Source organism: Capsicum annuum, chromosome 12, assembly GCF_002878395.1.
Source record: "Capsicum annuum cultivar UCD-10X-F1 chromosome 12, UCD10Xv1.1, whole genome shotgun sequence".
NCBI classification, from domain to species: Eukaryota; Viridiplantae; Streptophyta; class Magnoliopsida; order Solanales; family Solanaceae; genus Capsicum; species Capsicum annuum.
In genome coordinates, this window is record NC_061122.1 from 230655805 (window position 1) to 230682016 (window position 26212).

Here is a 26212-nt window from a genome sequence, read left to right on the forward strand (position 1 = left end):
CTAAATTGTAGAAATTTTCTATTATCAACATAGAAGGTAGTCGATAATCGTAGATGAAGTGATTGAACTTTTATATCAATTGAAAAATTAGTTAGAGATAACATACTGAACCGAATAACAATGGTAGAACCGATCGAAAAAGCTTTCATCATCAACGTAGAATAGCGTGTATTCGCACATAATATGTTTTAACTTATTTTCTTTACGAGATACCTAGTGAAAGAGTTAAATAATACGAAAGAAAAAGGTCCGCCGATCATAAAATTCCTGCATATAGTCTAAGTATATTTCTACATCTCAAATCAATACGATAAAAAATATATATATATGGGTAACCATTAGTGACTACTGATTATCCAACATTCCACCACTTTGTTCCTCTTATGATTTACATAATCAATAAAATTAATTTCTTAATTTTTTTTGTCAGTTACTATTTGGAAATTTATGGAATAATATTCCTAAACTTTTTTGTGGCTCAATTTGGTAATCAGAACCTCAATATTAGCAATGGAGTGGTTAAATATTTTTTTAATACTTCCTTTTTAATTAATATAATACATAATATAAGAAACTTGTAATACAAATTTTGAATTGTAGCTTCTTGTCCATGGAATTAGCCTAAGTGGTCCAAAAAATAAATTATATTTATTTGTTCACGTAGTTTCTTATTTTTTAAAGTTGTTTTACATCTGTTGATTCATTTACTTTGTATCTTGATATTTTGCTGTCATATTTTTCTTGTAACTACGCGACGAATATTTCTTTCAAGCTCCACTTATAAAATTATATTATGTTGTTATTGTATATTTAATATTTATACTAGATTATATTAATTTATTACATTATTAAGTGATAAATATATAGAATTATATATTGTATTATTATTTAACTAATAATAGGGGAAAGTAGTCCCATCAAAAAACATCAAGAGTTGTTATTAGTCTTTGTCATTAATTTTTATGATGTATAACTAAAAATGACGTTTTGAGCTTAAACATATAATTAAGAATATTAAAGTTTTTAGTACAAATGTTTAATTAAATAGCTGAATTATTTGTACTTTTTGTGACTATTTGTCTACGTAATAAATTAATTTTGGAGAATATTTAAAAGCATTTTATGTCATTTGAAGATGATTTGAGCATTATAATGGCGCTATCAAAGTTTAAATTATTAGAGACTTATAATTTAATTATATCATGTCACGCTAGGGGTTCATTCGAATCTTTTCATCATTGTATATACAAGGTGAAAATTATTTTTTTACATATATATAATAGATGTATCATTTTGGCTTCTTCGTGTGTACTTCTTTTTTTCTTAGGCGGACGTGTGATTTGAACATATAAGCATGTTTCAGTATGTGACCATCTCATCAAAAAAATTTAAATAGTTAGAGAGAGAGCTTTTAACTAAAATATATTATGTCTCGACATTGCTTGTTATATAGTTATTTGTTCTGAGCCGAGGATCTATCGAAAACAGCCTCTCTACTTCATTTGAGGTAGTGGTATGGACTGCATGCATTTTACCATCGTCAGACCCCACTTTGTGGGAATACACAGTGTATGTTGTTGTTTGTTTGTATATTATGTCTCGGCATTGCTTGTTATACTGTTATTTGTCCTGCGCCCGGAGGTGTATAGGAAATAGTCTCTCTACTTCATCTGAGGTAGTCGTATAGACTGCATGCATTTTACCATTGTCGGACCCCACTTTGTAGAAATACTCTGGGTATGTTGTTGTTTGTTTGTATATTTTGTCTCTTAACAGTATGGAATAATACATTTGTGTCTCTCAAAAACATCATTTGTTATGGCATTATATATATATCTGAAGTCTGTTTGAAAGACTATTAATACAAAGAAAGTTTGTTATTGCCATATATGTCTCATTCCTGATTGATTTTCAACTTCAAGTGCAGCAAGTTCTTTGCATAAAAACTAGTAAGGCAATTATGTTCTTTCTCTTTGACTTAATTGTGAACCAAAATGGCAGCCCGGTCCACTAAAGCTCTCGCTATGCATAGGGTGCGGTGGAAGAACCGAACCACAGTGTTTATTCTATGCAGCCTAGCCTTGCATTTCTGCAAGATGTTGTGTCCATGGCTTGAACAACTTTATCAGTTACTCCAAGGCTACCCTTCTTAATCGTGAAACAACCATTCTATAATATGAGCTAATAGTTACAAAAAATTTTCTTGCCGTATTATTTGTTGTTGTTACTGTTCTATTTTCATTATGTCCTACTTGGCTTCTTTTCTACTGTATTTCCTTTTCATACTTTTTTTTTCCTATATGTTTTACTTGAGCTGAGGTCTATCGGAAACAGCCTCTCTACCCTTTCAAGGTAGGGGTAAGGCTGCATATAACACACCACCCTCGCTAAACCCCACTGTACACCAGGTATTATGTTGTTGGTGTATAGTTAAATAATTCCAATTATAGGCTGACTTCATTATCTTTCTTTTCTTGTTATTATACTCAACAAGTTCTTGCTAGATATATACTTTTAAGAAAAAATATTGTAGAGTCAAGTTGACTTCTTTTATTTTTTTCATTTTCAAAGTCATGTTCATTCTGCTAGTAATAAACTGATACTTGGAAAATCAGGCTGAAGTAGAGTGATGGCAGAAGAGAATGCTACTGAACAAGGCATCGGTAACAGGGGAAATGAAGTTTTTGAATCCTCAGATGGCTCGAATTGTGCACGAGTATCGGACAAGACAGAGAAACAGAAAGTGGCTGTTGCTGATGAAGTACCATATCATAAGCTGTTATCTTTTGCTGATCCTATAGATCATGCATTGATGGTTATTGGTGTGGTCACGGCTGTTGGTAGCGGAGTTTGTGTTCCTCTGATGGCTGTACTGTTTGGAGAGTTAGTTGATTCCTTCGGGATGACAGTGGATAGCGGAAAAATTGTTGGCGAAGTCTCTAAGGTACAAGAAATTTTTAATAGAATGCTATTCTGGAACTTTTCTTGATAAACTATCTGTCAAAGTCCAAATCCTTGGGATGTGTGGTTGCTTTGATCCATCAGACCTCACAGTTTCATCCCTGGTGCTATGCCACATCGAGTCCAAAATTACTCTTACCATGTTCACTTGTCTCTGTCTTATATAACACTTCACTTTTCCTTCCCTTTTCGACGTGTGATTTACCTAAGGTGTTAATATGTTTCCCTTCTTCGGAAGCTTGTACGCTTAGAAAACATATTTGTATTTCATCTTATATAGCAGTTCACTTACCTTTCCGTTTCTGATATTGGATTTTCCTAAGGTGTTGTGGAAATCTGTCAATCCTCACATCAAAACGCCCGTATCAACCCATTCTCTGTCATTAGTGTCGCGTTATCCACTACTTAGATTGTTCTGTATCTGATGAATTGGCATAGTGTTTTTCAGTTTAATGCTTTCTTTCCTGTCCTACTTTTTTCAGGTAGCACTTAAATTCATATATCTGGCTCTAGGCTCGGGGTTTGCAACATTTACCCGTAAGTTTTTTAGCTGCAAGAATGATAGTTTCTCCTAAGTCCTAGAAAACTTGGTACTCATATTAGCATATTTCCAGACGTGGCTTGCTGGACGGTCACGGGGGAAAGGCAGGCTGCTCGAATCAGATGTTTATACCTGAAAGCTGTATTAGGACAAGATATTGGTTTTTTCGATCAGGAGATTAACACTGGTGTCATTATCGAAAGCCTATCTAGTGATACTTTTACTATTCAAGATGCCATCGGCGAAAAGGTATTATTGCAAGACATGCCTATATATACATCATCACCATTTGATATATCTAGACGACTTAGCATGATAAACTGCATTTACATTAAACTGCAGGTTGGAAAATTTATCCAAGTATCAGCTACATTTGTTGGAGGATTAGTAATAGCTTTTATTAAGGGGTGGCGTCTAGCGTTGGTCTTGTTATCTTCGATTCCTCCACTAGTCATCTCTTCTGCTGTCTTGACTATCCTTCTGGCGAAACTAGCATCCCGTTCACAGACTACTTATTTAGAAGCTGCAACTGTTGTTGAACAGACAATAAGCTCAATTAGAACTGTATGAAGAGTTGGAAAAAAGACGCTTTCTTCAAATTTCAGTTGTTTCAAAAGTTTTCATTCACAAAGTTGCTTCATCATTCGTGCAGGTTGCATCATATACAGGTGAGAGAAGGGCTATTTCCGAGTATCACAGTTCTCTGAACAAAGCGTACCGTTCAGGAGTACAAGAGGGATTGGCTTCAGGGCTCGGTTTTGGTGTTTTTATGTTTGTCTACTATACAAGTTATGCTTTAGCAATATGGTATGGCGCAAAAATGATTTTGGACCACAACTATACTGGAGGAGATGTGATGAATGTCATTATGGCTACACTGACCGGCTCCTTGTAGGTTCCGATCTGCCTTGTTCTTTGCATGATTAGTTTCTCTCACCCGTAGGACAGGCCGAGGGCTATACTCAGTGGCTTTTCCTTATTTAACACCCAATATTCGTTGCAAATGAATGATACATATGGCATAGAAATCAACGTAGATACAAAGCCTGTTTCAATTTGTTTGTCTGGTTTTGATTTGATTATTATAGGTCTTTTATTCCTCCTTCTCCTCGTAATTGTAGTTCTTTAGGATTCGCGTCTCCATGCTTGCGTGCGTTTGCTGCTGGAAAGGCTGCAGCGTTTAAAATATTTCAGATGATAAACAGAAAGCCGGTCATAGATCCTTATGATATGAAAGGACAGAAGCTCCTTGACATTAGTGGTGACATTGAACTTAGGGACATACATTTCTGTTATCCAGCAAGATCAGAAGAGAGCATATTTGACGGTTTCTCTTTGTCTATACCTAAGGGAACAACCACAGCTCTAGTAGGGCGAAGTGGAAGTGGAAAATCGACGGTGATCAGTCTAATAATGAGATTCTATGATCCACAGGCTGGTGAAGTTCTGATTGATGGTATAAATATCAAAGAATTTCAGCTTAGGTGGATCAGGGGAAAAATCGGCCTGGTTAGCCAGGAACCTGTGCTATTTGGTTCGACAATAAAGGATAATATTGCCTACGGCAAGGATGATGCAACTCTTGATGAAATTAAAGCAGCAGTTCAACTTGCTAATGCATCCAAATTCATTGATAACTTACCTCAGGTCAGGCTCTAGAGTTGTTTAATTTTTTATTTCCATCAAGTTATAGCTATCTAAAGTTCTTTTCAATAACTCACAAGAAATATTTTTGGCCATTATTCCTTCTAATTCAGGGACTAGACACCAGAGTTGGCGATCATGGAAGTCAGTTATCCGGAGGCCAAAAGCAAAGAATTGCTATTGCAAGAGCTATACTGAAGGACCCCAAAATTCTACTTCTAGATGAAGCTACAAGTGCTCTTGATGCAGAATCCGAAAGGATTGTTCAAGAGACATTGGATAGTGTCATGATCAATCGAACTACAGTAATTGTTGCACATCGCTTGAGTACAGTAAAAAATGCAGATGCAATAGCTGTACTTCAGGAGGGAAAGATCGTCGAAAAAGGTGTGTCATAGTTGCAGTCTTTTCTAGCAAACATATTCCAGATAGTTAGATAGTTCATGCTTAACCAATGTGATTATAGAATGCTAATTTGTTATTGCCTTCAAATTTTTAGGTTCTCATTTGGAACTAATGAGAAATAAGGAAGGAGCATATGTTCAGCTTATACAGTTGCAAGAGCTTAGTAAATATTCAGGAGAGCAAGATTCAAATGAACTGGACAGTGACGAAATAATGATAAATCCTAAAGACGAATCAGATCAGCAGATTTTCGTGACACGATCAGCAAGTAGGGGCTCGTCCAGGATTGAGAATAGCAGCCAACATTCGTCGCCTGTTTCAGTTATTGAAGCAGAGAAAGCAGTTGGTGTATGTCGTGATCCGAGTTCAACAGTTGTATTGAGGAAGGATAAAGACAACACATTTTGTCGTTTGGCTTTACTGAACAAACCCGAGATTCCAGAATTATTACTTGGTTGCATAGCTGCAATGGTCAATGCTCTTATATTACCTATTTTCGGGGTACTTCTTTCTAATGTTATCAAGACTTTCTATGAGCCAGCTCATGAACTCAGAAAACATTCAAGATTTTGGTCATTGATATTTGTTGGTCTAGGATTGGCAACTTTACTAGCAACACCCTTGAAGACGTTCTTTTTCGCTGTAGCAGGATGCAAGTTAATCAAGAGAATTCGCCTAATGTGTTTCGAGAAAGTAGTTCACATGGAGATTAGTTGGTTCGATAGAAAGGAGAACTCCATTGGTGCAATTGGTTCTCGGCTATCTACTGATGCAGCATCTGTCCGAGGCATGGTTGGAGAATCACTCGCTCTTCTTGTGCAGAACACGTCAACGGCTGTAGCTGGATTAGTTATTGGACTTGAAGCAAGCTGGAAATTGTCACTCATAATGATAGTTATGGTGCCTCTAATTGGACTAAACGGATATCTTCACATGAAATACGTCAGTGGTTTTGGCGCCGATGCTAAGGTTAACTTCAAACTTCTGTACATACTAATGAAATGTCACGAGTAAAATTTTCTTAATAATCTCAACTAGTGCTTATGCAAGTAAAATTTTCTGCAGAAGTTATACGAGGATGCGAGTCAAGTTGCTCATGAAGCAGTTGGAAGTATCAGAACAGTTGCTTCTTTCTCTGCTGAAGAGAAGGTGGTGCAATTGTACAAAATAAAATGTGAAGGTCCAGTTAGAGCTGGAATAAAAGAAGGGCTATTAAGTGGTGCAGGCTTTGGTTTTTCGATGTTCTGCCTGTACGCTGTCTATGCTGCTAGCTTTTATGCTGGTGCTCGATTGATTGAGTCCGGTAAGGTCACATTTGCTGAAGTTTTTCGGGTAAGTATCGAGAGCTAATATAAAAGGTGCGTCAAGTCTCTCTTTATAAGTTCCTTCTCTGTCATTTTAACTTTCCTAGTGCTGAATTTCAGGTTTTCTATGGTCTTAGCTTGACAGCTACCGCTATTTCTCAATCAGGCGGCCTTGTTCCTGACTCTACCAAAGCCAAAACTGGTGCATCTTCTATCTTTGCGCTTCTTGACAAGAAATCCAAGATAGACTCGAGTGATAACTCAGGAATAACATTAGACAATGTGAAGGGAAACATTGAGTTTCAACATGTCAGTTTCAATTATCCAAGCCGACCTGAGGCTCAAGTCATAAAAGATCTATGCCTTGCCATTAGCTCTGGTGAGGTAAATTCTGATGCATTATTCACAGAACCATTTTCCGGTCTTGTAACGCGATTTGACAAAAATTGTGTTATACTAAATGTTTCCTTTTATGTTAGACGGTTGCTCTGGTCGGAGAAAGTGGGAGCGGAAAATCAACAGTTATTTCATTGTTGCAAAGATTTTACGATTCAGATTCAGGCCTAATCATATTAGATGGAATTGAAATTCAAAAGCTGAAGGTGAAATGGTTGAGAGAGCAAATGGGATTAGTAAGTCAGGAGCCTATATTGTTCAATGACACAATCAGAGCCAATATAGCATATGGAAAAGAAAGTGATGCTACAGAAACTGAAATATTAGCCGCTACAGAATTAGCCAATGCTCACAACTTTATCAGTGGCTTACAACAGGTACCGTCTTTTAGACTATGTTGCTCAGACCCTCCAAAAATGTTGTTGCACCCATGTCGGATCCATCCAAAAATACGTAAGTTTTGGAGGATACAACACACACCCAGTGATATTTTTGAAGAGTCCAAGCAAGATAGCATTGTAGAACAAAATCCTACTGCTTCTTGATCAGATGGACTACAAAAACAGGTTTCACACATACCGGATCACTCTGTCAGAAGCGGAGACACCCTTTTATTATAAGGGGTGTCACTCGACACCAACTATGCCTCAGTCTCATACATGTTGGGTTTGGCTATATGAAATAATACAAAGTAAATATCAATCCAGGCAGAAATTACACTATTTAAGACCGTCATAGTGCCAAACGCAACTCCACTTGCAAGACGAATTGAAATAACATGTTGACAGTACTTGCGTAAATAATGCATTCTCTCCTATGTTACATTGATTAGTTACATGTATGTATCCAATACGAGTCCAAAGAGTTTTTCTAATTTTGAGCGTAATGTCAAGACTTCGCATAACAAAAACAACTATAACTATGCTTCAATCCCAAACAATTGGGGTCAGCTATATATGAATCCTCACTTCTTCATTTAAGACCGACATAAGTATATATGTCAAGACTGATCAAGAATCATCATGTAACATATACTTAAACTTACGTCCTATGATATTGCATTCTAGATCGTTGGTAATTAACCATGAAACTCATCGATAGTCTGTTGTTAAATAGTCCATAGCTAACAAGATATTTTAATAATCCGACTTTAAAAAGGATCATTGATGGATTTTTGTTGTTTAGCAATAGAAGTTGTCTTTCATTTTGGATGTTTCTCTTCTTTCACATTAATTTGCAGGGCTATGAAACACTAGTTGGTGAAAGGGGCATACAACTATCTGGTGGACAGAAACAAAGAGTCGCAATTGCAAGAGCTATAGTGAAGTGTCCAAAGATACTTCTACTCGACGAGGCCACGAGTGCACTGGACTCTGAGTCTGAGAAAGTAGTTCAAGATGCACTTGATAGAGTAAGTTCAGGCAGAACAACAGTTGTTGTGGCTCATAGATTGTCCACAATTAAAGGAGCTGATGTTATTGTTGTAATCAAAGATGGTGTCATTGTGGAGAAAGGAAACCATGAAACTTTGGTTAATAGACAACATGGCATTTATGCTTCTCTGGTATCAAAGTCCTCTAGTACATAAAAGGGCATCCAGTGCACAAAGTATCCCGCATTCATGCAAGTTCCAGGAAGGGCTGCAAACCGATAAGGGTGTGATCATCAGTAGCTGGTTCCACAACTAGAACCCGTGACCTATACGTCACACGAGATAACTATGAAGTACATGTTTATAAGTTCAAAGGGGTTATAGACCCCCGCATAATTTAGATGTGTAGTTGACAATTTCGACATATTTTAAGTGTGTTTCTATGCCTTATACCCTAATAAAATCAACTATTGGAACCTAAAAAGAAATGAAAATCAAGAAGTGAATTGTATCAGTTTGTATCTGGATATATTACTGTTGGACTACATTTAGCTATGTTGTTTATACCAAATTATATTAATTTATTACATTATTAAGTAATAAACGAGAGAAAATTTGGCTATTAAGCCTCTTCAATTTTCCAATTAGCAAAATAGCCGACTGAGAAAATTTAACTATTAAGCCTCTTCAAGTTTTCAATTAGCAAAATGGACTACTTCTATTTTCTCATCTGTCGGATTGATAATCGATCTGTCCATATAGGTCGGATCGATAATCGATCAGTCAAATTGATAACCAATCTATCCATATATAGGTCAAATTGATAATCAATTTGTCGGATTGACAATCGATTTGTCGGATCGATAATCAATCTGTCTATATATCGGTCAGATTGATAACAAAAAAAAAAAAAAAAACTTGTAGTCTACTTAATTAAAAAGAAGACTTGAAAATGTCATTTAACAAAGAATCTCGCTCCAAAGTGTAAAGTTCGATTACCAGTTTACTCCAACACTAAATTAAAATGTTAAAAACCATCTCATTAGTTATTAGTAAAATATTAGATAATAAATTTTTAAGTCAAGACTGAATTAAAAATTAGATAGTAAAATGTACATTCTATTACTTGTAATTCATTTTCGTGAGTTAATTACAAATTAGTTTTTAATCCCTATATTACAGCTCTAGTCCCAGCTTAGTTGACTGATTAAAAAAAGTTTAGTAGCTCTATCCCTATTTTAATGCTCCACATTCCTAAAGATGTGCTGTTTTATTCGTTCATTTTTATTTATCTAATATACTAAAAATAAATATAAAAAAATATTTGTCCAGTTTGTAAAATCAATGAATAATAGACTTTGTAATTCATTTACCTGTGTCCCTATTTTAATGCCCCATTACTAGTTCCAAGTAAGTAAATAGGAAGTTTAACAGCCCTATTTTAATCCTTTGTGTGCAGTATCTTTTCATCATTGTAATTTGTAGTTACACTAGCAACTAGATATGTTGTTGTTTATACCTAGTTTCTTTTTGGTGTTTTTATTCTTCTTATAGTTTGATATTGAATGTTGATTATTGCTGGTAATTATTAAAGTTGTTGTCACGTGACTTGGAGGTCACGAGTTGAAGCCGTGGGCATAGGTTCTTGCATAAATGCAAGGTAAGGCTGCGTATAATGAACTCTTGTAGTTCGGCCCTTACTCGGACGCCCATGCATAGCAGGAGCGTTAGTGAACTTGGTTGTCCTTTTTGTAGTTTGATCCTTCTCCCTTTACCTATTGGGTGTTAATTTATTTATTGCTAGTAATTGTTAAAAGTTGTTGTCATGTGACCTCCGAGTTTAAGTCGTGGAAACAACCTTTTGCATAAATGTAAGGTATGACTGCGTACAATAAACCCTTGTCATCTGGCCCTTAATCGGACGCCCATGAATAGCAGGAGCGTTAGTGCACTAGGCTGCCCATTTTTTATAGTTTGATCCTTCTCCCTTTACCTACTGAATGTTAAATTTATTTATTGCTAGTAATTGTTAAAAGTTGTTGTCATGCGACCTCCGAGTTTAAGTCGTGGAAACAACTTTTTGCATAAATGTAAGGCACGACTGCATACAACAAACTCTTGTAGTTCGGTCATTCCTCGGACCCCATGCATAGCATGAGCGTTAGTGCGTTAGGCTGTCCTATTTTTATAGTTTGATCCTTCTCCTTTTACCTAGTGAATGTTAATTTATTTATTGCTAGAATAAAGTAGGAAATGAATAGTTGTCAGGATAAGTATATATGAAAAGAATCTCAGCAGAGACGAAGATAAGCTAAGCGATTCTTCTCATCTGTCCTAGTCTTGGTGGATAGAATTACCTGATATCTATTGCTGGTGGAAGTTGGCCCGTGAATTTAGTTGAGGTGCGCGAAGGCTGACCCTATCACCAAACACATGAAAATATATCCTTTTTTTTCTTGGGAGGCAATGTGATTTGAACGTAGGACGCTCGTCTGTTCTAATACCATGTTTAAGTGTGCCCCCATCTCATCGAAAAAGTATTTACGCCGTCAGAGAGAACGAACTTTTAATCTAACTTAATTGCATTATGTCTCAATAGTAGGGAATTGTATACCTTTGTGTATCAAAAGCATCATTTGTTGAGGCATTATATGAACTGTGTTTGAAACTTTAAAAAACTAAAAATCATGTTAATTCTGCTTTGTTGTCTTGCTTACAGGCTAGTAAAAAATTGATAGTTGGAGAATCAGGCTGAAGTAGTGATGGCAGGAAAGAATGCTACTGGACGAGGCATCGATAACAAGGAAACTAAACTTTTAAAATCCTTATTGAACAAGACAGAGAAACAGCAAGCGGCTGCTGCCGATAAAGTTCCATACTATAAGTTGTTTTCATTTGCTGATCCCATTGATTATGCTTTGATGGCTATTGGTACGATCACAGCGGTTGGTAGTGGAGTTTTTCTTCCTCTGATGGGTGTACTGTTTGGAGAGATGATCTATTCCTTTGGAAAAAATGCAGGTGAAGTTTCTAAGGTACAAGGAATTTTCGATAGAATGCTATACTAGTTATCTTTTCTTGATAGCTATCTGTCGCAAGTCCTTGGGACGTGTGGTCGCTTAGCTTTGACCCATCAGATCTCGCAATTTTTTCCTTTGCTCGGTGTCACATCGAGCCCAAAATTATGTGTGCCAAGTTCACTTGTCCTCAGTCGTAAATAACGGTCCATTTCCAATGTGTGATTTACCTGAGGTGTTATACGTTCCCTTTCTTCAGAAGCTTGCCATACACCCTTAAGGGCATAATATCCTAGGTTTTCCCCGCCTTCATAGTAGTCTAACTCTGATAACATATTTGTAACATCTTGAGTCCATGACACTTAAGGAGATCTCACGAATTTGTCCCTTGGCAACACCACATTGAGCCCAAAGATGCTTCTACCATGAACATTTGTATTTTGTCTAATAGATCATCTCACTTTCCTTTCTCCATCTGATATTGGATTTTCCTAAGGCGTTGAATGCAACTTTCTAGAAAGCTTGCTTGCTTAAAAGCCTGTCAATCCTCATATCAAAATGCCCGTATCAACCCATCCTCCGTCATGAGTGTCACGTTATCTACTACTATTGTTCTGTAGAATTTCTGATGGATTGGCATACTGTTATTTCATTTTAATGCTTGCTTTCCTCTCCTATTTTTTCAGGTAGCCGTTAAATTCATATATCTGGGTCTGGGTTCAGGTCTTGCTACATTTGGATGTATGTAAACCTGCAATGACAATATACCAGATTCTTTTTTCATGCCATTGTTGAAGTAGTTTCTCTCTACGTCCAAGTAAACTTAGTACTCATATTAACATTTTTCCAGATTTAGCTTGCTGGACAGTCACAGGCGAAAGGCAGGCTGCTCGAATCAGATGTTTATACCTGAAAACTGTATTAAGACAAGATATTGGATTTTTTGATCAGGAGACGAACAATGGTGTCATTATTGAAAGCCTGTCTAGTGATATTCTTACCGTTCAAGATGCCATCGGCAAAAAGGTATTTCTGCAAGACAGGCCTGCTTACGTCATTGCCATTTGATATATCTAGAAGACATAGCATGCTGAACTGCATTCACATTAAACTGCAGGTTGGGAAATTTATCCAAGTATCAGCTACATTCGTTGTTGGATTAATAATAGCTTTTATTAAAGGGTGGCGTCTAGCGTTGGTCTTGTTATCTTCAATTCCTCCACTTGTTTTCTCTTCTGCTGTCTTGACTGTCCTTCTGTCAAGAGTAGCATCCCTTCCTCAGACTGCCAATTCAGAAGCTGCAACTGTGGTTGAACAGACAATAAGCTCAATTAGAACTGTAAGAAGAGTTGGAAAAATGCACTTTTTTCACTTTTCAACTTTTATCAAAAGCTGTGCATTCACCAAGGGCGAAGGGCTATTTCACAATATCACAGTTGTCTGAACAAAGCCTACCGTTCTGGTGTACAAGAGGGACAGGATTTGGCTCCAGGGATCTATGTCGGCGGTTATTATTTTTTCTACTATACAAGTTATGCTTTAGCAATATGGTATGGTTCAAAAATGGTTTTGGACCACAACTATACTGGAGGAGATGTGATGAATGTCATTATAGATACGCTGGTTGTTTCCCTGTAGGTTCCATTCTGCCTTTTTCTTTGTACATTTAGTCTGTCTCGCCAATAGGGCGGGCTGGAGGCTACACTGATACTAGATTGTCTTTATCTAACACCCAAATTCACATGTATTAGTGACGCTGATATATATTCTACGCCTTACTTTCCTGAATTATATCTACTTATTGTTGGTCTTTTGTTCTTTCTTCCCCTTGTAATTGCAGTAATTTAAGAGACGCAACTCTATGCTCGTGTGCGTTTGCTGCTGGAAGAGCTGCAGCATCTAAAATTTTCCAGACGATAAACAGAGAGCCAGTAATAGATCCTTATGATATGAAAGGAAAGAAACTTCTTGAGATTAGTGGTGGCATTGAACTTAAGAATGTTCATTTCTGTTATCCTGCAAGACCACAAGAGATCATACTTGATGGTTTCTCTGTATCGATACCTAAGGGAACAACGACAGCTCTAGTAGGACGAAGTGGAAGTGGAAAATCGACTGTCATCAGTCTAATTGTGAGGTTCTATGATCCACAGGCTGGTGAAGTTCTGATTGATGGTATAAACATCAAAAAATTTCAGTTTAGGTGGATCAGGGGAAAAATCGGCCTGGTTAGCCAGGAACCTGTGCTATTTAGTTCGACGATAAAGGATAATATTGCCTATGGGAAGGATGATGCAACTCTTGAAGAAATTAAAGCAGCAGTTCAACTCGCCAATGCATCCAAGTTCATTGATAAATTACCTCAGTTTTATAATTCTCGATCAAGTTATAGCTAACTCAAGTTCTTCTCAACATCTTACAAAAAGAAAACTGTCCATTCTCCCTTCTAATTCAGGGACTGGACACCAGAGTTGGCGATCATGGAAGTCATTTATCTGGAGTACAAAAGCAAAGAATTGCTATTGCAAGAGCTATACTGAAGGACCCCAAAATACTACTTCTAGATGAAGCTACAAGTGCTCTTGATGCAGAATCCGAAAGGATTGTTCAAGAGACATTGGATAGTGTCATGGTCAACCGAACTACAGTAATAGTTGCACATCGCTTGAGCACAGTTAAGAATGCTGATACAATAGCCGTACTTCAGGAGGGAAAGGTCATCGAAAAAGGTGTATTAAAACTACAATCTAGATTGTTAGCTGGTTCATAAACCAATGCGATTATTAAGATGATGACAGAAATGTATATACGTTTGTCAATTGGCGAATCTCCTCCTTTTTAAAAATTCAAATTTCTTATTCCATTCAAACTTTTAGGTTCTCACTTGGAATTAATGAGAAACAAGGAAGGAGCATATGTTCAGCTTATACAGTTGCAAGAGCTTAGCAAATATTCAGGAGAGCAAGAGTCAAATGAACTGGATTGTATGGGCTCGTCCAGGACTAAGAATAGCAGTCATCATTTGTCGCCCATTTCAGTTAGTGATGCAGAGAAAGACGTTGGGAAACGTCATTTTACTAATTCAACAGCTGTAAAGAGGAAGGATAAAGACAACACGTTTTGTCGCTTGGCCTTAATGAGCAGACCAGAGATTCCAGAATTATTACTTGGTTGCATAGCTGCAGTGGTTAATGCTCTAATATTACCTATTTTTGGGTTACTTCTTGCTTATGCTATCAAGACTTTCTATGAACCAGCTCACGAACTCAGAAAGCATTCAAGATTTTTGTCATTGATAGCTGTTGGTCTAGGATTGGCATCTTTAGTAGCAGCATCCATGAAGACGTTCTTTTTCGCTGTAGCAGGATGTAAGTTAATCAAGAGAATTCGCCTAATGTGCTTCGAGCAGATTGTTTACATGGATATTAGTTGGTTCGACAGCGAAGCAAACTTGATTGCAATTGGCTCTCAATTATCTACGGATGCAGCATCTGTCCGAGGTATAGTTGGAAGCTCACTTGATCTTCTTGTGCAGAACACTTCAACAGCTATAGCTGGATTAGTTATTGGACTTGAAGCAAGTTGGAAATTGACACTCATAATGATAGTTATGGTACCTCTAATTGGATTAAATGAATATCTGCACGTGAAATTACTTAGTGCTCTTGGCGCTGATGCGAAGGTTAGCTCCAAATTTCTGTACAAACAAAATATTTCAAGTAAAATTGACAATTAGTGCTTATTCAAGTAAGATTTTCCTGTAGAAACTATACGAGGATGCGAGTCAAGTTGCTAGTGAAGCAGTTGGAAGTATCAGAACAGTGGCTTCTTTCTCTGTTGAAGAGAAGGTGGTGCAATTGTACGAAAGAAAATGTGAAGGTCCCGTTAGAGCTGGAATAAAAGAAGGGCTATTGAGTTCTGCAGGCTTTGGTTTTTCAATGTTCTGCTGGTACTATGCTTATGCCGTCAGCTTTTATGCTTCTGCTAGGTTGATTGAGTCCGGTAAGGTCACATTTGCTGAGGTTCTTCGGGTGAGTCTCAAGAGGGAATGATAAAACTTGTGTCAAGTCTCTCTTTATAAGTTCCTTCTCTGTCATTTTAACTTTCCTACTTCTGAATTTCAGGTTTTCTATGGTCTTATCATTACAGTTACCACGATTTCTCGATCAATCGGCCTTGCTCCTGACTTCACCAAAGCCAAAACTGGTGCATCCTCTATCTTTGCTCTTCTTGACAGGAAATCCAAGATAGACTCGAGTGATAACTCAGGAATGACATTAGACAATGTGAAGGGAAACATTGAGTTTCAACATATCAGTTTCAATTATCCAAGTCGACCTGAGGTTCAAGTCCTAAAAGATCTATGCCTTGCCATTAACTCTGGTCAGGTAAATTCTAGTGCATTATTCACAGAACCATTTTCCAGTCTTATAACGCGATTTGACAGCAATTGTGATGAATAAATGTATCCTTTTATGATAGATGGTTGCTCTCGTGGGAGAAAATGGGAGCGGAAAATCAACAGTTATTTCCTTGTTGCAAAGATTTTATGATCCGGATTCAGGCCTAGTCACATTAGATGGAATTGAATTTCAAAAGCTGAATGTGAAATGGTTGAGATTGCAAATGGGATTAGTAAGCCAGGAGCCTATATTGTTCAATGACACTATTTGAGCGAACATAGCATATGGGAAAGAAAGTGATGCCACTGAGGCAGAAATATTTGTTGCTGCCAAGTTATCCAATGCTCACAGCTTTATCAGTGGCTTACTACAGGTACTCTCTTGTACACTATGTTGCTCAGACCCTCCAAAAATGTTATCGCACCTGGTTCGATCCTCCCAAAAATGCATAAGTTCACATACACAAGGCTTGATCTGCATAATCACTCTATTCAACGGTGGATACACCTTTTTAATATAGGGGTGTCACTTTACACCAACAACTACGCCTCAGTGCCATACAAGTTGGTTTGGCTATATGAATTCTCATTATAAATAATACAAAGTAAATGTCAATCATGGGACAAGAATACACACTTTGAGACCGTCATAGTCCCAAAGCAAATCCACTTGAAAGACGAATTGCAATAACAAGTCGACAGTACTTTCACAAAATCTTGCATACATAATGCATTCTCTCCTGTGCTACAATTTGAGTAGTTACATATATGTAACGGATTTTTTCTAACTTTGAGGGTATTTTCAAGAATTTTCACAGCAAAAACAACAACGCTCAATCCCAAACATGTTAGGGTCCGCTATATGAATACTCATTTCTTCATCTAAGCTCAACATTTTCAAGAATTTGCACATGTACGTAAAATCGACATTAGTATGTCTAGACAGACCAAGAATCCTCATGTAACATAAACTTATTTTATATCCTATGACATTTCATTCTTGATCACTGGTAATTAGCTATGAAATTAATTGATAATGTGTCGTTAAATAGTATTACCGACCGATTTTTGTCGATTTGCAACAAAAGTTGTGCATCATTAATTCCCCTTTTTTTCTTGTGTTTTGAATACTTGGATGTTGCTCTTTCTTTTTACCCTTAATGTGCAGGGCTATGAAACACTAGTTGGTGAAAGGGCCACCCGTCTAGTTGGTGAATGGGGCACACGTCTATCTGGTGGACAGAAACAAAGAGTTGCAATTGCAAGAGCTATAGTGAAGAACCAAAGACACTTTTACTCGACGAGGCCACAAGTGCACTTGACTCTGAGTCTGAGAAATTAGTTCAAGATGCACTTCATAGAGTAAGATCCGGCAGAACAACAGTTGTGGTGGCTCATAGATTGTCCTCAATTAAAGACGCTGATGTTATTGCTGTAATCAAAGATGGTGTCATTGTGGAGAAAGGAAACCATGAAACTTTGGTTAAAAGACAAGATGGTGTTTATGCTTCTCTAGTCTCAAAATCTGCTAGCACTATGAAGTAGAACATAAAACGGTAGCCCCCTGGCGCACAAAGCATTCTGCATTCACGCAAGTTCCAGGAAGGGTCGCAAACCAATGGGGCGTGATCATCAGTAGCTGGTTCCACAACTAGAACCCGTGATCTATAGGTCATTGGAGACAACTAATAAGTGGTACATGTTCATTTCTATTATAATGGTGGTGTACTTTCTGTCTAAGCTACATGTATCTTGATTATTTCATCGGATGTCTGCTACCTCTCATAAAGCAATATATGTTAAGGTACTATGAAGCGTAATGTTGGACAGGTTATTATATTTACATAACCTTCAAGATTTTGTTCATTGATATTTGTTGGTCTAGGATTGACATCTTTACTAGCAACACCCTTGCTAGAAAACATATTAGGATTGCCGGTGAAGTTTCGAAGGTACAATGAATTTTGAATAGAATTCTATTCTGGTTATCTTTTCTTGATAATCTATCAGTCACAGCCAAACCCCCAGAACGTATGGTCAATTTGACCCTTCAGACCTCACAGTTTCGTCCCTTGGGCTGTGACACATTAAGCCTAAAATCACGCATGCCATGTTAACTTTTCCTCTGTCTTATATAACACTTCACTTTTCCTTCCATTTCCCATGAGTGATTTGCCTAAGGTGTTATATGTTCCCTTTCTTCAGAAGCTTGCCAATCATCTTCTCGACCCTCCCTCATCAGCCTGCCCTCGTTGTTGGCCATCACATACACCCTAGGTTTGGCCAACCATCGTAGTGAATCTAACTCTGATACTGTTTTTTTTTTTTTTTTTCAAAAGAAGATGGGGCGGCGAAAAGGGGTTAAAATGACTCCCTCTGGATTGAAATGACTTTCAAGCTTTAATAAGCTTTCAATGACTTTCAATCCAGAGGGAGTCATTTTAACCCCTTTTTGCCGCTCCATCTTCTTTTGAAAAAAAAATAAAACAGTGGTATCAAGAGCTTCATCGATCTTACGGGATCTTGAATTCTTCCAAAGCGCTACCATATTATTTTTAACCCGTGAGGGCTATCTTTTTAATCCGTCATGACTACCCATTTTTAACCCATGCTTATTTTCAAAGCATAGGGTTATTTTCAACCAAAAAGATGTCAAGCAGCAATCGCTCATTGAATGCCTCAAAAATTTTCACCGACAAAAACTATCAATTTTGGTCTGTGAAGAAAATATATCTTGAAATCCATCCTTATGTTTTGATGAATCAAAAATCCTTACAATATTTTACAAAGCTTATGAAAATACCTTCAAACAAAACAAGATTGTTGATGGGTTTTTGGCAAAGAATCAAAAGAAGAAATAGAAAGAAGAGAAAGATCAATATCAAAAAGAAAAAGTTCAAGTTCAAAAAAAATTAAAAAAATTCAGCATTCACTGCCAGCAAAAATTGAGGAGGAGCAGTTTTTTAAATTGCAGCAACTAAAGCAAAGGAGGAGTATTAAGTTTTGCATTTAGTTACTGTAGTTGTTTTTAGGAAAATAAATTATTTGATTTAGGATGAATTTGAATTTTGAATTTTAAAATTAGGTTGTTCAGTTGTTGAGATAGTTTAGTTTTTTTTTAATTTTAAATCATGCAGTTTGTTATTGTAATTTGGCTATTTAAAGCCCTCCTAAATTTAAGAAAATTATTGAAAGCTATTGAAAGTTATTCAATCCTTTGAGAGACATTTTAACCCCTTTTCGCTGGCCCATCTTTCTTTTAAAAAACCAACAGATACCATATTAGTGACATCTAAGTCCATGACATGTAAGGAGACCTCTCGGATTTGTCCCTTGGCAACACCACTTTGAGCCCGAAAGTGCTTCTAGCATGAATATTTGTATTTCGACTTATATATCACGTCACTTTCCTTTCCCCTTCTGATATTTGATTTGCTTAAGGTGTTATGTGCATCTGTCTTCCAAAGCTTGCTAGCTTAGAAGTCTGTCAACCCTCACATCAAAACGCCCGTATCAACCCGTCCTCCTTCATGAAAGTTACATTATCCACTACTTAGATTGTTCTGCAGATGTTCTGATGAATTGGCATAGTGAACGACATTTTAATGCTCGCTTTCCTATCCTTTTTTTTTTCAGGTAGCCCTTAAATTCATATATCTGGCTCTTGGATCAGGTCTTGCTACATTTACCCGTACGTATACTTTGCCATGATGATATTCCTTCTTCTGTTCCCATGGCATTGTTAAACTTAGTACTCATATTAGCATTTTTCCAGAGGTTGCTTGCTGGACGGTCACAGGCGAAAGGCTGGCTGCTCGAATCAGATATTTATACCTGAAAACTGTATATAGACAAGATATTGGATTTTTTGATCAGGGGACGAGCACTGGTGTCATTATCGAAAGCCTGTCTAGTGATACTCTTACTATTCAAGATGCCATCGGCGAAAAGGTATTTCTTCAAAAACGGATAGGTACATCATTTGATATATCTAGAAGACTTAGCATGATGAACTGCGTTCACATTAAACTGCAGGTTGGGAAATTTATCCAAGTATCAGCTACATTCGTTGTTGGATTAATAATAGCTTTTATTAAGGGGTGGCGTCTAGCGTTGATCTTGTCAACTTCAATTCCTCCACTTGTCCTCTCTTCTGCTGTCATGACTATCATTCTGGCGAAATTAGCATCCCGTGCACAAACTGCTTATTCAGAAGCTGCAATTGTGGTTGAACAGACAATAAACTCAATTAGAACTGTATAAAAAGAGTTGGAGAAGGACACTTTTTTTTTCACTTCTCAAATTTTATCAAAAGTTTGCATTCACCAAGTTTCTTGATCGTTCATGTAGGTTGCTTCATATACAGGAGAGAGAAGGGCTATTTCTGCATATCACAAATCTCTGAACAAAGCTTATCGATCTGATGTACTAGAGGTTTTGGCTTCAGGGCTCGGTTCGGGTGTTTTCTTTTGGGTCTTATACGCAAGTTATGCTTTAGCAATATGGTACGGCGCAAAAATGATTTTGGACCACAACTATACTGGAGGAGATGTAATGAATGTCCTTATGGCTACACTGACTGGCTCATTGTAAGTTCTATTCTGACCATAAGGCGGCCAGAGGCTACACTGAACTATATTTCTCTATCTAACATCAAAAATTCACTGCAAAAATGAATGACAGATATGGCATACAAACCAACACAGTTACAGAACATGTATTGATGCACTGATATATATGCTAATCCTTATTATTGGTCTTTTATTCTTCGTTCCCCTTGTAATTGCAGTACTTTAGGATATGCATCTCCATGCTTGCGTGCGTTTGCTGCTGGAAAGGCCGCAGCTTTTAAAATGTTTCAGACGATAGACAGAAAGCCGGTCATAGATCCTTATGATATGAGAAGACTGAAACTTCATGACATTAGTGGTGACATTGAACTTAATAATGTTCACTTCTGCTATCCTGCAAGACCAAAAGAGAGCATATTTGATGGTTTCTCTGTGTCGATACCTAAGGGAACAACGACGGCTCTAGTAGGGCGAAGTGGAAGTGGAAAATCGACTGTGATAAGTTTGATAGTGAGGTTCTATGATCCACAGGCTGGTGAAGTTCTGATTGATGGTATAAATATCAAAGAATTTCAGCTTAGGTGGATCAGGGGGAAAATCGGCCTTGTTAGCCAGGAACCTGTGCTATTTGGTTCGACGATAAAGGATAATATTGCCTATGGGAAGGATGATGCAACTCTTGAAGAAATTAAAGATGCAGTTCAACTAGCCAATGCATCCATGTTCATTGTTAAATTGCCACAGGTTTTGTTTCAATTTCTACTTTTCGATCAAGTTATAGCTGACTCAAGTTCTTCTCAATATCTTACAAAAAAAAAAAAACTTCCATTATTCCTTCTAATTCAGGGACTAGACACCAGAGTTGGCGATCATGGAAGTCAGTTATCCGGAGGCCAAAAGTAAAGAATTGCTATTGCAAGAGCAATACTGAAGGACCCCAAAATTCTACTTCTAGATGAAGCTACAAGTGCTCTTGATGCAGAATCCGAAAGGATTGTTCAAGAGACATTGGATAGTGTCATGATCAATCGAACTACAGTAATTGTTGCACATCGCTTGAGTACAGTTAAGAATGCAGATACAATAGTTGTACCGAAAAAGGATTGTTCAAGAGACATTGGATAGTGTCATGATCAATCGAACTACAGTAATTGTTGCACATCGCTTGAGTACAGTTAAGAATGCAGATACAATAGTTGTACCGAAAAAGGTATGTCATATATAAAATCTTTACCAGCTAAAAAAGATTCTACATTGTTAGATAGCTCATGCTGAAAGCAATGTGATTATAAGGTTATAGCAGATATGTGTGTACATTCGTTAATTAGCGAATCGCTTCTTACTTTAGAATGCAAATTTTTGGTCCCTTTCAAACATTTAGGTTCTCACTTGGAGTTAATGAGAAACAAGGAAGGAGCATATGTTCAACTTATACAGTTGCAAGAGCTTAGCAAATATTCAGGAGAGCAAGAGTCAAATGAACTGGATAGTGAAGAGATATTCATAAATCCAAAAGATCAATCAAATCATCAGATTTTTGTGACACGATCAACGTGTAGGGGATCGTCGAGGATTGAGAATAGCAGCCATCATTCGCCGTCCGTTTCAGTTAGTGCAGTAGAGAAAGCAGTTGGTGAATGTCATGATCCTAATTCAACAGTTGTATTGAGGAAGGATAAAGACAACACGTTCTTTCGCTTGGCTTTAATGAACAAACCTGAGATTCCAGAATTATTACTTGGTTGCATAGCTGCAATGGTCAATTCTCTAACATTACCTATTTTGGGGGTACTTCTTTCTTATTCTATCAAGACTTTCTATGAACCAGCTCATGAACTCGGAAAGCAGTCAAGATTTTGGTCATTGACATTTGTTGGTCTAGGATTGACATCTTTACTAGTAGCACCCTTGAAGACGTTCTTTTTCGCTGTAGCAGGATGTAAGTTAATCAAGAGAATTCGCCTAATGTGCTTTGAGCAAATAGTTTACATGGAGATTAGTTGGTTCGACAGAGAAGAGAATTCGATTGGTGCAGTTGGCTCTCGACTATCTACAGATGCAGCATCTGTCCGAGGTATAGTTGGAGAGTCACTTGCTTTGCTTGTGCAGAACATTTCAACAGCTATAGCTGGATTAGTTATTGGACTTGAAGCAAGCTGGCAATTGACACTAATAATGATAGTTATGGTGCCACTAATGGACTAAATGGATATCTGCGCTTGAAATACATTAGTGGTTTTGGTGCTGATACTAAGGTTAGCTCCAAACTTCTGTACTAACAAAACGTTTCAAGTTAGCGATTAGTGTTTATGCAAGTAAAAATTTTCCTGTAGAAACTATAAGAGGATGCAAGTCAAGTTGCTAGTGAAGCAGTTGGAAGTATCAGAACAGTCGCTTCTTTCTCTGCAGAAGAGAAGGTGGTGCAATTGTACAAAAGAAGATGTGAAGTTCCAGTTAGAGCTGGAATAAAAGAAGGGCTATTGAGTGGTGCAGGTTATGGTTTTTCAATGTTCTGCTTGTACTCTGTCTATGCTATCAGCTTTTATGCTGGTGCTCGGTTGGTTGAGTCCGGTAAGGTAACATTTGCTGAGGTTTTTCGGGTAAGTCTCGAGAGCTAAAGATAAAGCTTGTGTCAAGACTCTCGTTACAAGTTCCTTCTCTGTCGTTTCAACTTTCCTAGTTTTGGGATTTCAGGTTTTCTATGGTGTTAGCTTGACAGCTACCGCAATTTCTCAATCAGGCGGCCTTGTTCCCGACTCCACCAAAGCCAAAACGGGTGCCTCTTCTATCTTTGCACTTCTTGACCGACAATCCAAGATAGATTCGAGCAATAACTCAGGAATGACATTAGACAATGTGACGGGAAACATCGAGTTTCAACATGTCAGTTTCAATTATCCAAGTCGACCTGAGGCTCAAGTCCTAAAAGATCTATGCCTTGCCATTAGCTCTGGTCAGGTAAATAATATTTTGCTCATCACCATAATCATTTCGTGGTCTTAAAACACAATTTATCAACGATTCTGATGTGGAAAATATGTTTATGCTAGACGGTTGCTCTGGTGGGAGAGAGTGGGAGCGGAAAATCAACAATTATTTCCTTGTTGCAAAGATTTTACGATCCGGATTCAGGCCTAATCACATTAGATGGAATAGAAATTCAAAAGCTGAAGGTGAAATGGTTGAGAGAGCAAATGGGATTAGTAAGTCAGGAGCCTATATTGTTCAATGACACTATTAGAGCCAATATAGCATATGGAAAAGAAAATGATTGCACCGAAGCAGAAATATTAGCTGCCGCTGAGTTAGCCAATGCTCACAACTTCATCAGTGGCTTACAACAGGTACTGTCTTGTAAACTATGTTTCTCGGATTCTCCAAAAATGCACAAGTTGGCTTTGGTATTTTCTAATTTTGAATGTATTTTCAAGAACTCGTCTAACAACAACAACAACTTGGCCTCAAATCCCAAACAAGTTATGATCGACTATATAAATCCTCACTTCTTCATATAAGCTCAACATTTTCAAGAATTTGCAAACGTACCTAAAATCATACAAGTATGTCAATACAGATTAAGAATCATGTATCATTCTTGATCATTGCTCCTCTTCGCATTGTTTTGCAGGGCTACGACACGCTAGTTGGTGAAAGAGGCATACAACTATCTGGTGGACAGAAGCAAAGAGTTGCAATTGCAAGAGCTATAGTGAAGTGTCCAAAGATACTTTTACTCGACGAGGCCACAAGTGCGCTCGACTCTGAGTCTGAGAAAGTTGTTCAAGATGCACATGATAGAGTAAGTTCAGGCAGAACAACAGTTGTTGTGGCTCATAGATTGTCCACAATTAAAGGAGCTGATGTTATTGTTGTAATCAAAGATGGTGTCATTGTGGAGAAAGGTAATCATGAAACTTTGGTTAATAGACAACATGGCATTTATGCTTCTCTAGTATCAAAGTCTGCTAGAACTATGAAGTACTAGTACATAAAGGGTATCCCCTGGTGCACAAAGCATTCTGCATTCACGCAAGTTCCTCGAAGGGTGTAATGTATGCCGTTTACCTTAATGCAAGCATTGATGGCTGATTCCACCGGCTTGAACCATGTGAGAATTACTATGTAGTAGTACATTTTTTGTTTTGTTTTTTCATCTATAATGGTGGTGTTCGGTCCAACTTATGAATTTAGAATAATATTTCATCGGATGCCTGCTACCTCTCATCAGTGACGGAGCCACCTTTCATCCAAGGGCCCCCTTCGACGAAGAATTATACTATTATTACATGGTTAAAATATATTTTATGTATATATAGTAGATGTTGAACCTCTTTCAGCTAGTTCGTGGGTTTACTTCCCCTCAATGAAAATCCTGACTCCGCTCTCATGAAGCAATACATGTTAAGGTACTAGCAAAAAAGTAATGTTGGACAGTTTATTGCTATGGAGAATTAGAATTTTTTTCTTATTGTATATTAACTTAATATGATGGTACAAAGAATTTACACAATATTACTGCACAAAACTTAAAACTTCGAAAAATATTAGTACAATATTAAATACTTGCTAATAGGTGATTTTGTCCTATCTATTCTAAGTTCTGATCTTGGTGGATTGAGTTACCTGATACGTGTTGCTGGTGGGAGGTCGTAGGTATCCCGTGGAATTAGTCGAGGTGTATGTAAGCTGGCTCGGACATCATGGTTATGAAAAAGATAATTTTTAGTTAAAAAGAAAGAGTAATAATTTTAAATGCATTTGATTAAGGAAAGGAGTAAGGATTAAGGAATAATTCTTAATTTGATGGCTTTTTAAGGTATCCAAGCAAAGATTAATTAATTAAAAAAGAGACTTACGTCAGCTGATGATAATATAAAAAAACTAAGCTAAAGTTATTAAGTTAACAAGAAAAGAAAAAAGAGATTAGTTTCTTGATTCTGAAGTAATATTTTCTTTTCTTTTGCTAATTGTTTTTTTTTTCTTTTTTGGATGTTGTATTTTGTACATGTATTGAGGCTCGATTAAATAAGGATGCACATACCGCATGGCCTATTACTAGGGGAGACACTCCAAATTAAAAAAAAAAAATCATTCAAGCTCGAACATGAAATCTCTGGTTAAGCGTGGAAAGATCTCAATCATTCGATCGCAACCAACTGTTAATTGAATTTGAAGTTGAGAAGGGTAGTGCTCAATTAAATAAAGGTCCACGTGTTGCATGGACTATTATTAGTTTAAGAGTTTATTTTAAACTTTTTAATAATTAACAGCTCATAATATCTTATTTTAAAATATTTGGGTAGTTATTGATTGAGTTTGTTAATATTGAGAATTTCAAATGTGGACGACGAAGAAGGCTGTTGTAGGTTGACTATCAACGTAAGACTAGCATGGTATAAATCGAATTGTTAAGTCAAATTGAATCAATGAATTAAATTAAATTGAGGAAAAAACTGACTTATGATTTGGTTTGATTGGTTTGGTGTTGGAAAAAAAAACGATCATTCTTGGTTTGATTTGATATTAGCAAAATAAAATCAAACCGAACCGACGTAATACATATATAATTTTAATTTTTTATACGTAAAAAAATATTACT

General features: G+C 37.0%; 2 protein-coding genes and 1 pseudogene across 3 annotated transcripts; all 3 read left to right on the top strand.

Annotated features, from left to right (window-relative positions):
* Positions 1 to 1868: 1868 nt before the first annotated feature.
* On the top strand, positions 1869 to 9147 carry LOC107851246 (ABC transporter B family member 11). Of its 2 annotated transcripts, XM_016696196.2 has the most exons (13): positions 1869 to 1949; positions 2616 to 2944; positions 3444 to 3498; positions 3576 to 3751; positions 3845 to 4066; positions 4155 to 4393; positions 4624 to 5149; positions 5260 to 5533; positions 5646 to 6520; positions 6617 to 6883; positions 6976 to 7239; positions 7335 to 7628; positions 8492 to 9147. In XM_016696196.2, exons 2-13 carry the CDS (start codon positions 2630 to 2632, stop codon positions 8837 to 8839), a joined length of 3855 nt encoding a protein of 1284 aa, XP_016551682.1. In that variant the 5' UTR covers positions 1869 to 1949; positions 2616 to 2629; the 3' UTR covers positions 8840 to 9147. The 2 variants fall into 2 exon arrangements, with proteins under 2 accessions (XP_016551682.1, XP_047257275.1); XM_047401319.1 differs by lacking the exons at positions 1869 to 1949; positions 8492 to 9147 and having other exon boundaries at positions 2417 to 2944; positions 6976 to 7234; positions 7335 to 7574.
* Positions 9148 to 12727: 3580 nt separating this feature from the next.
* Positions 12728 to 19733, top strand: LOC107851247 (ABC transporter B family member 11-like). The gene is given in 11 exon segments (XM_016696199.2): positions 12728 to 12979; positions 13033 to 13274; positions 13481 to 14002; positions 14092 to 14369; positions 14517 to 15322; positions 15405 to 15671; positions 15765 to 16028; positions 16123 to 16416; positions 17211 to 17319; positions 17322 to 17737; positions 19679 to 19733. Coding segments are annotated over 10 exon segments (3300 nt in total). The 3' UTR covers positions 17588 to 17737; positions 19679 to 19733.
* Positions 19734 to 20081: 348 nt separating this feature from the next.
* Positions 20082 to 25037, top strand: LOC107848813 (annotated as a pseudogene).
* The last annotated feature ends 1175 nt before the right edge of the window (positions 25038 to 26212 follow it).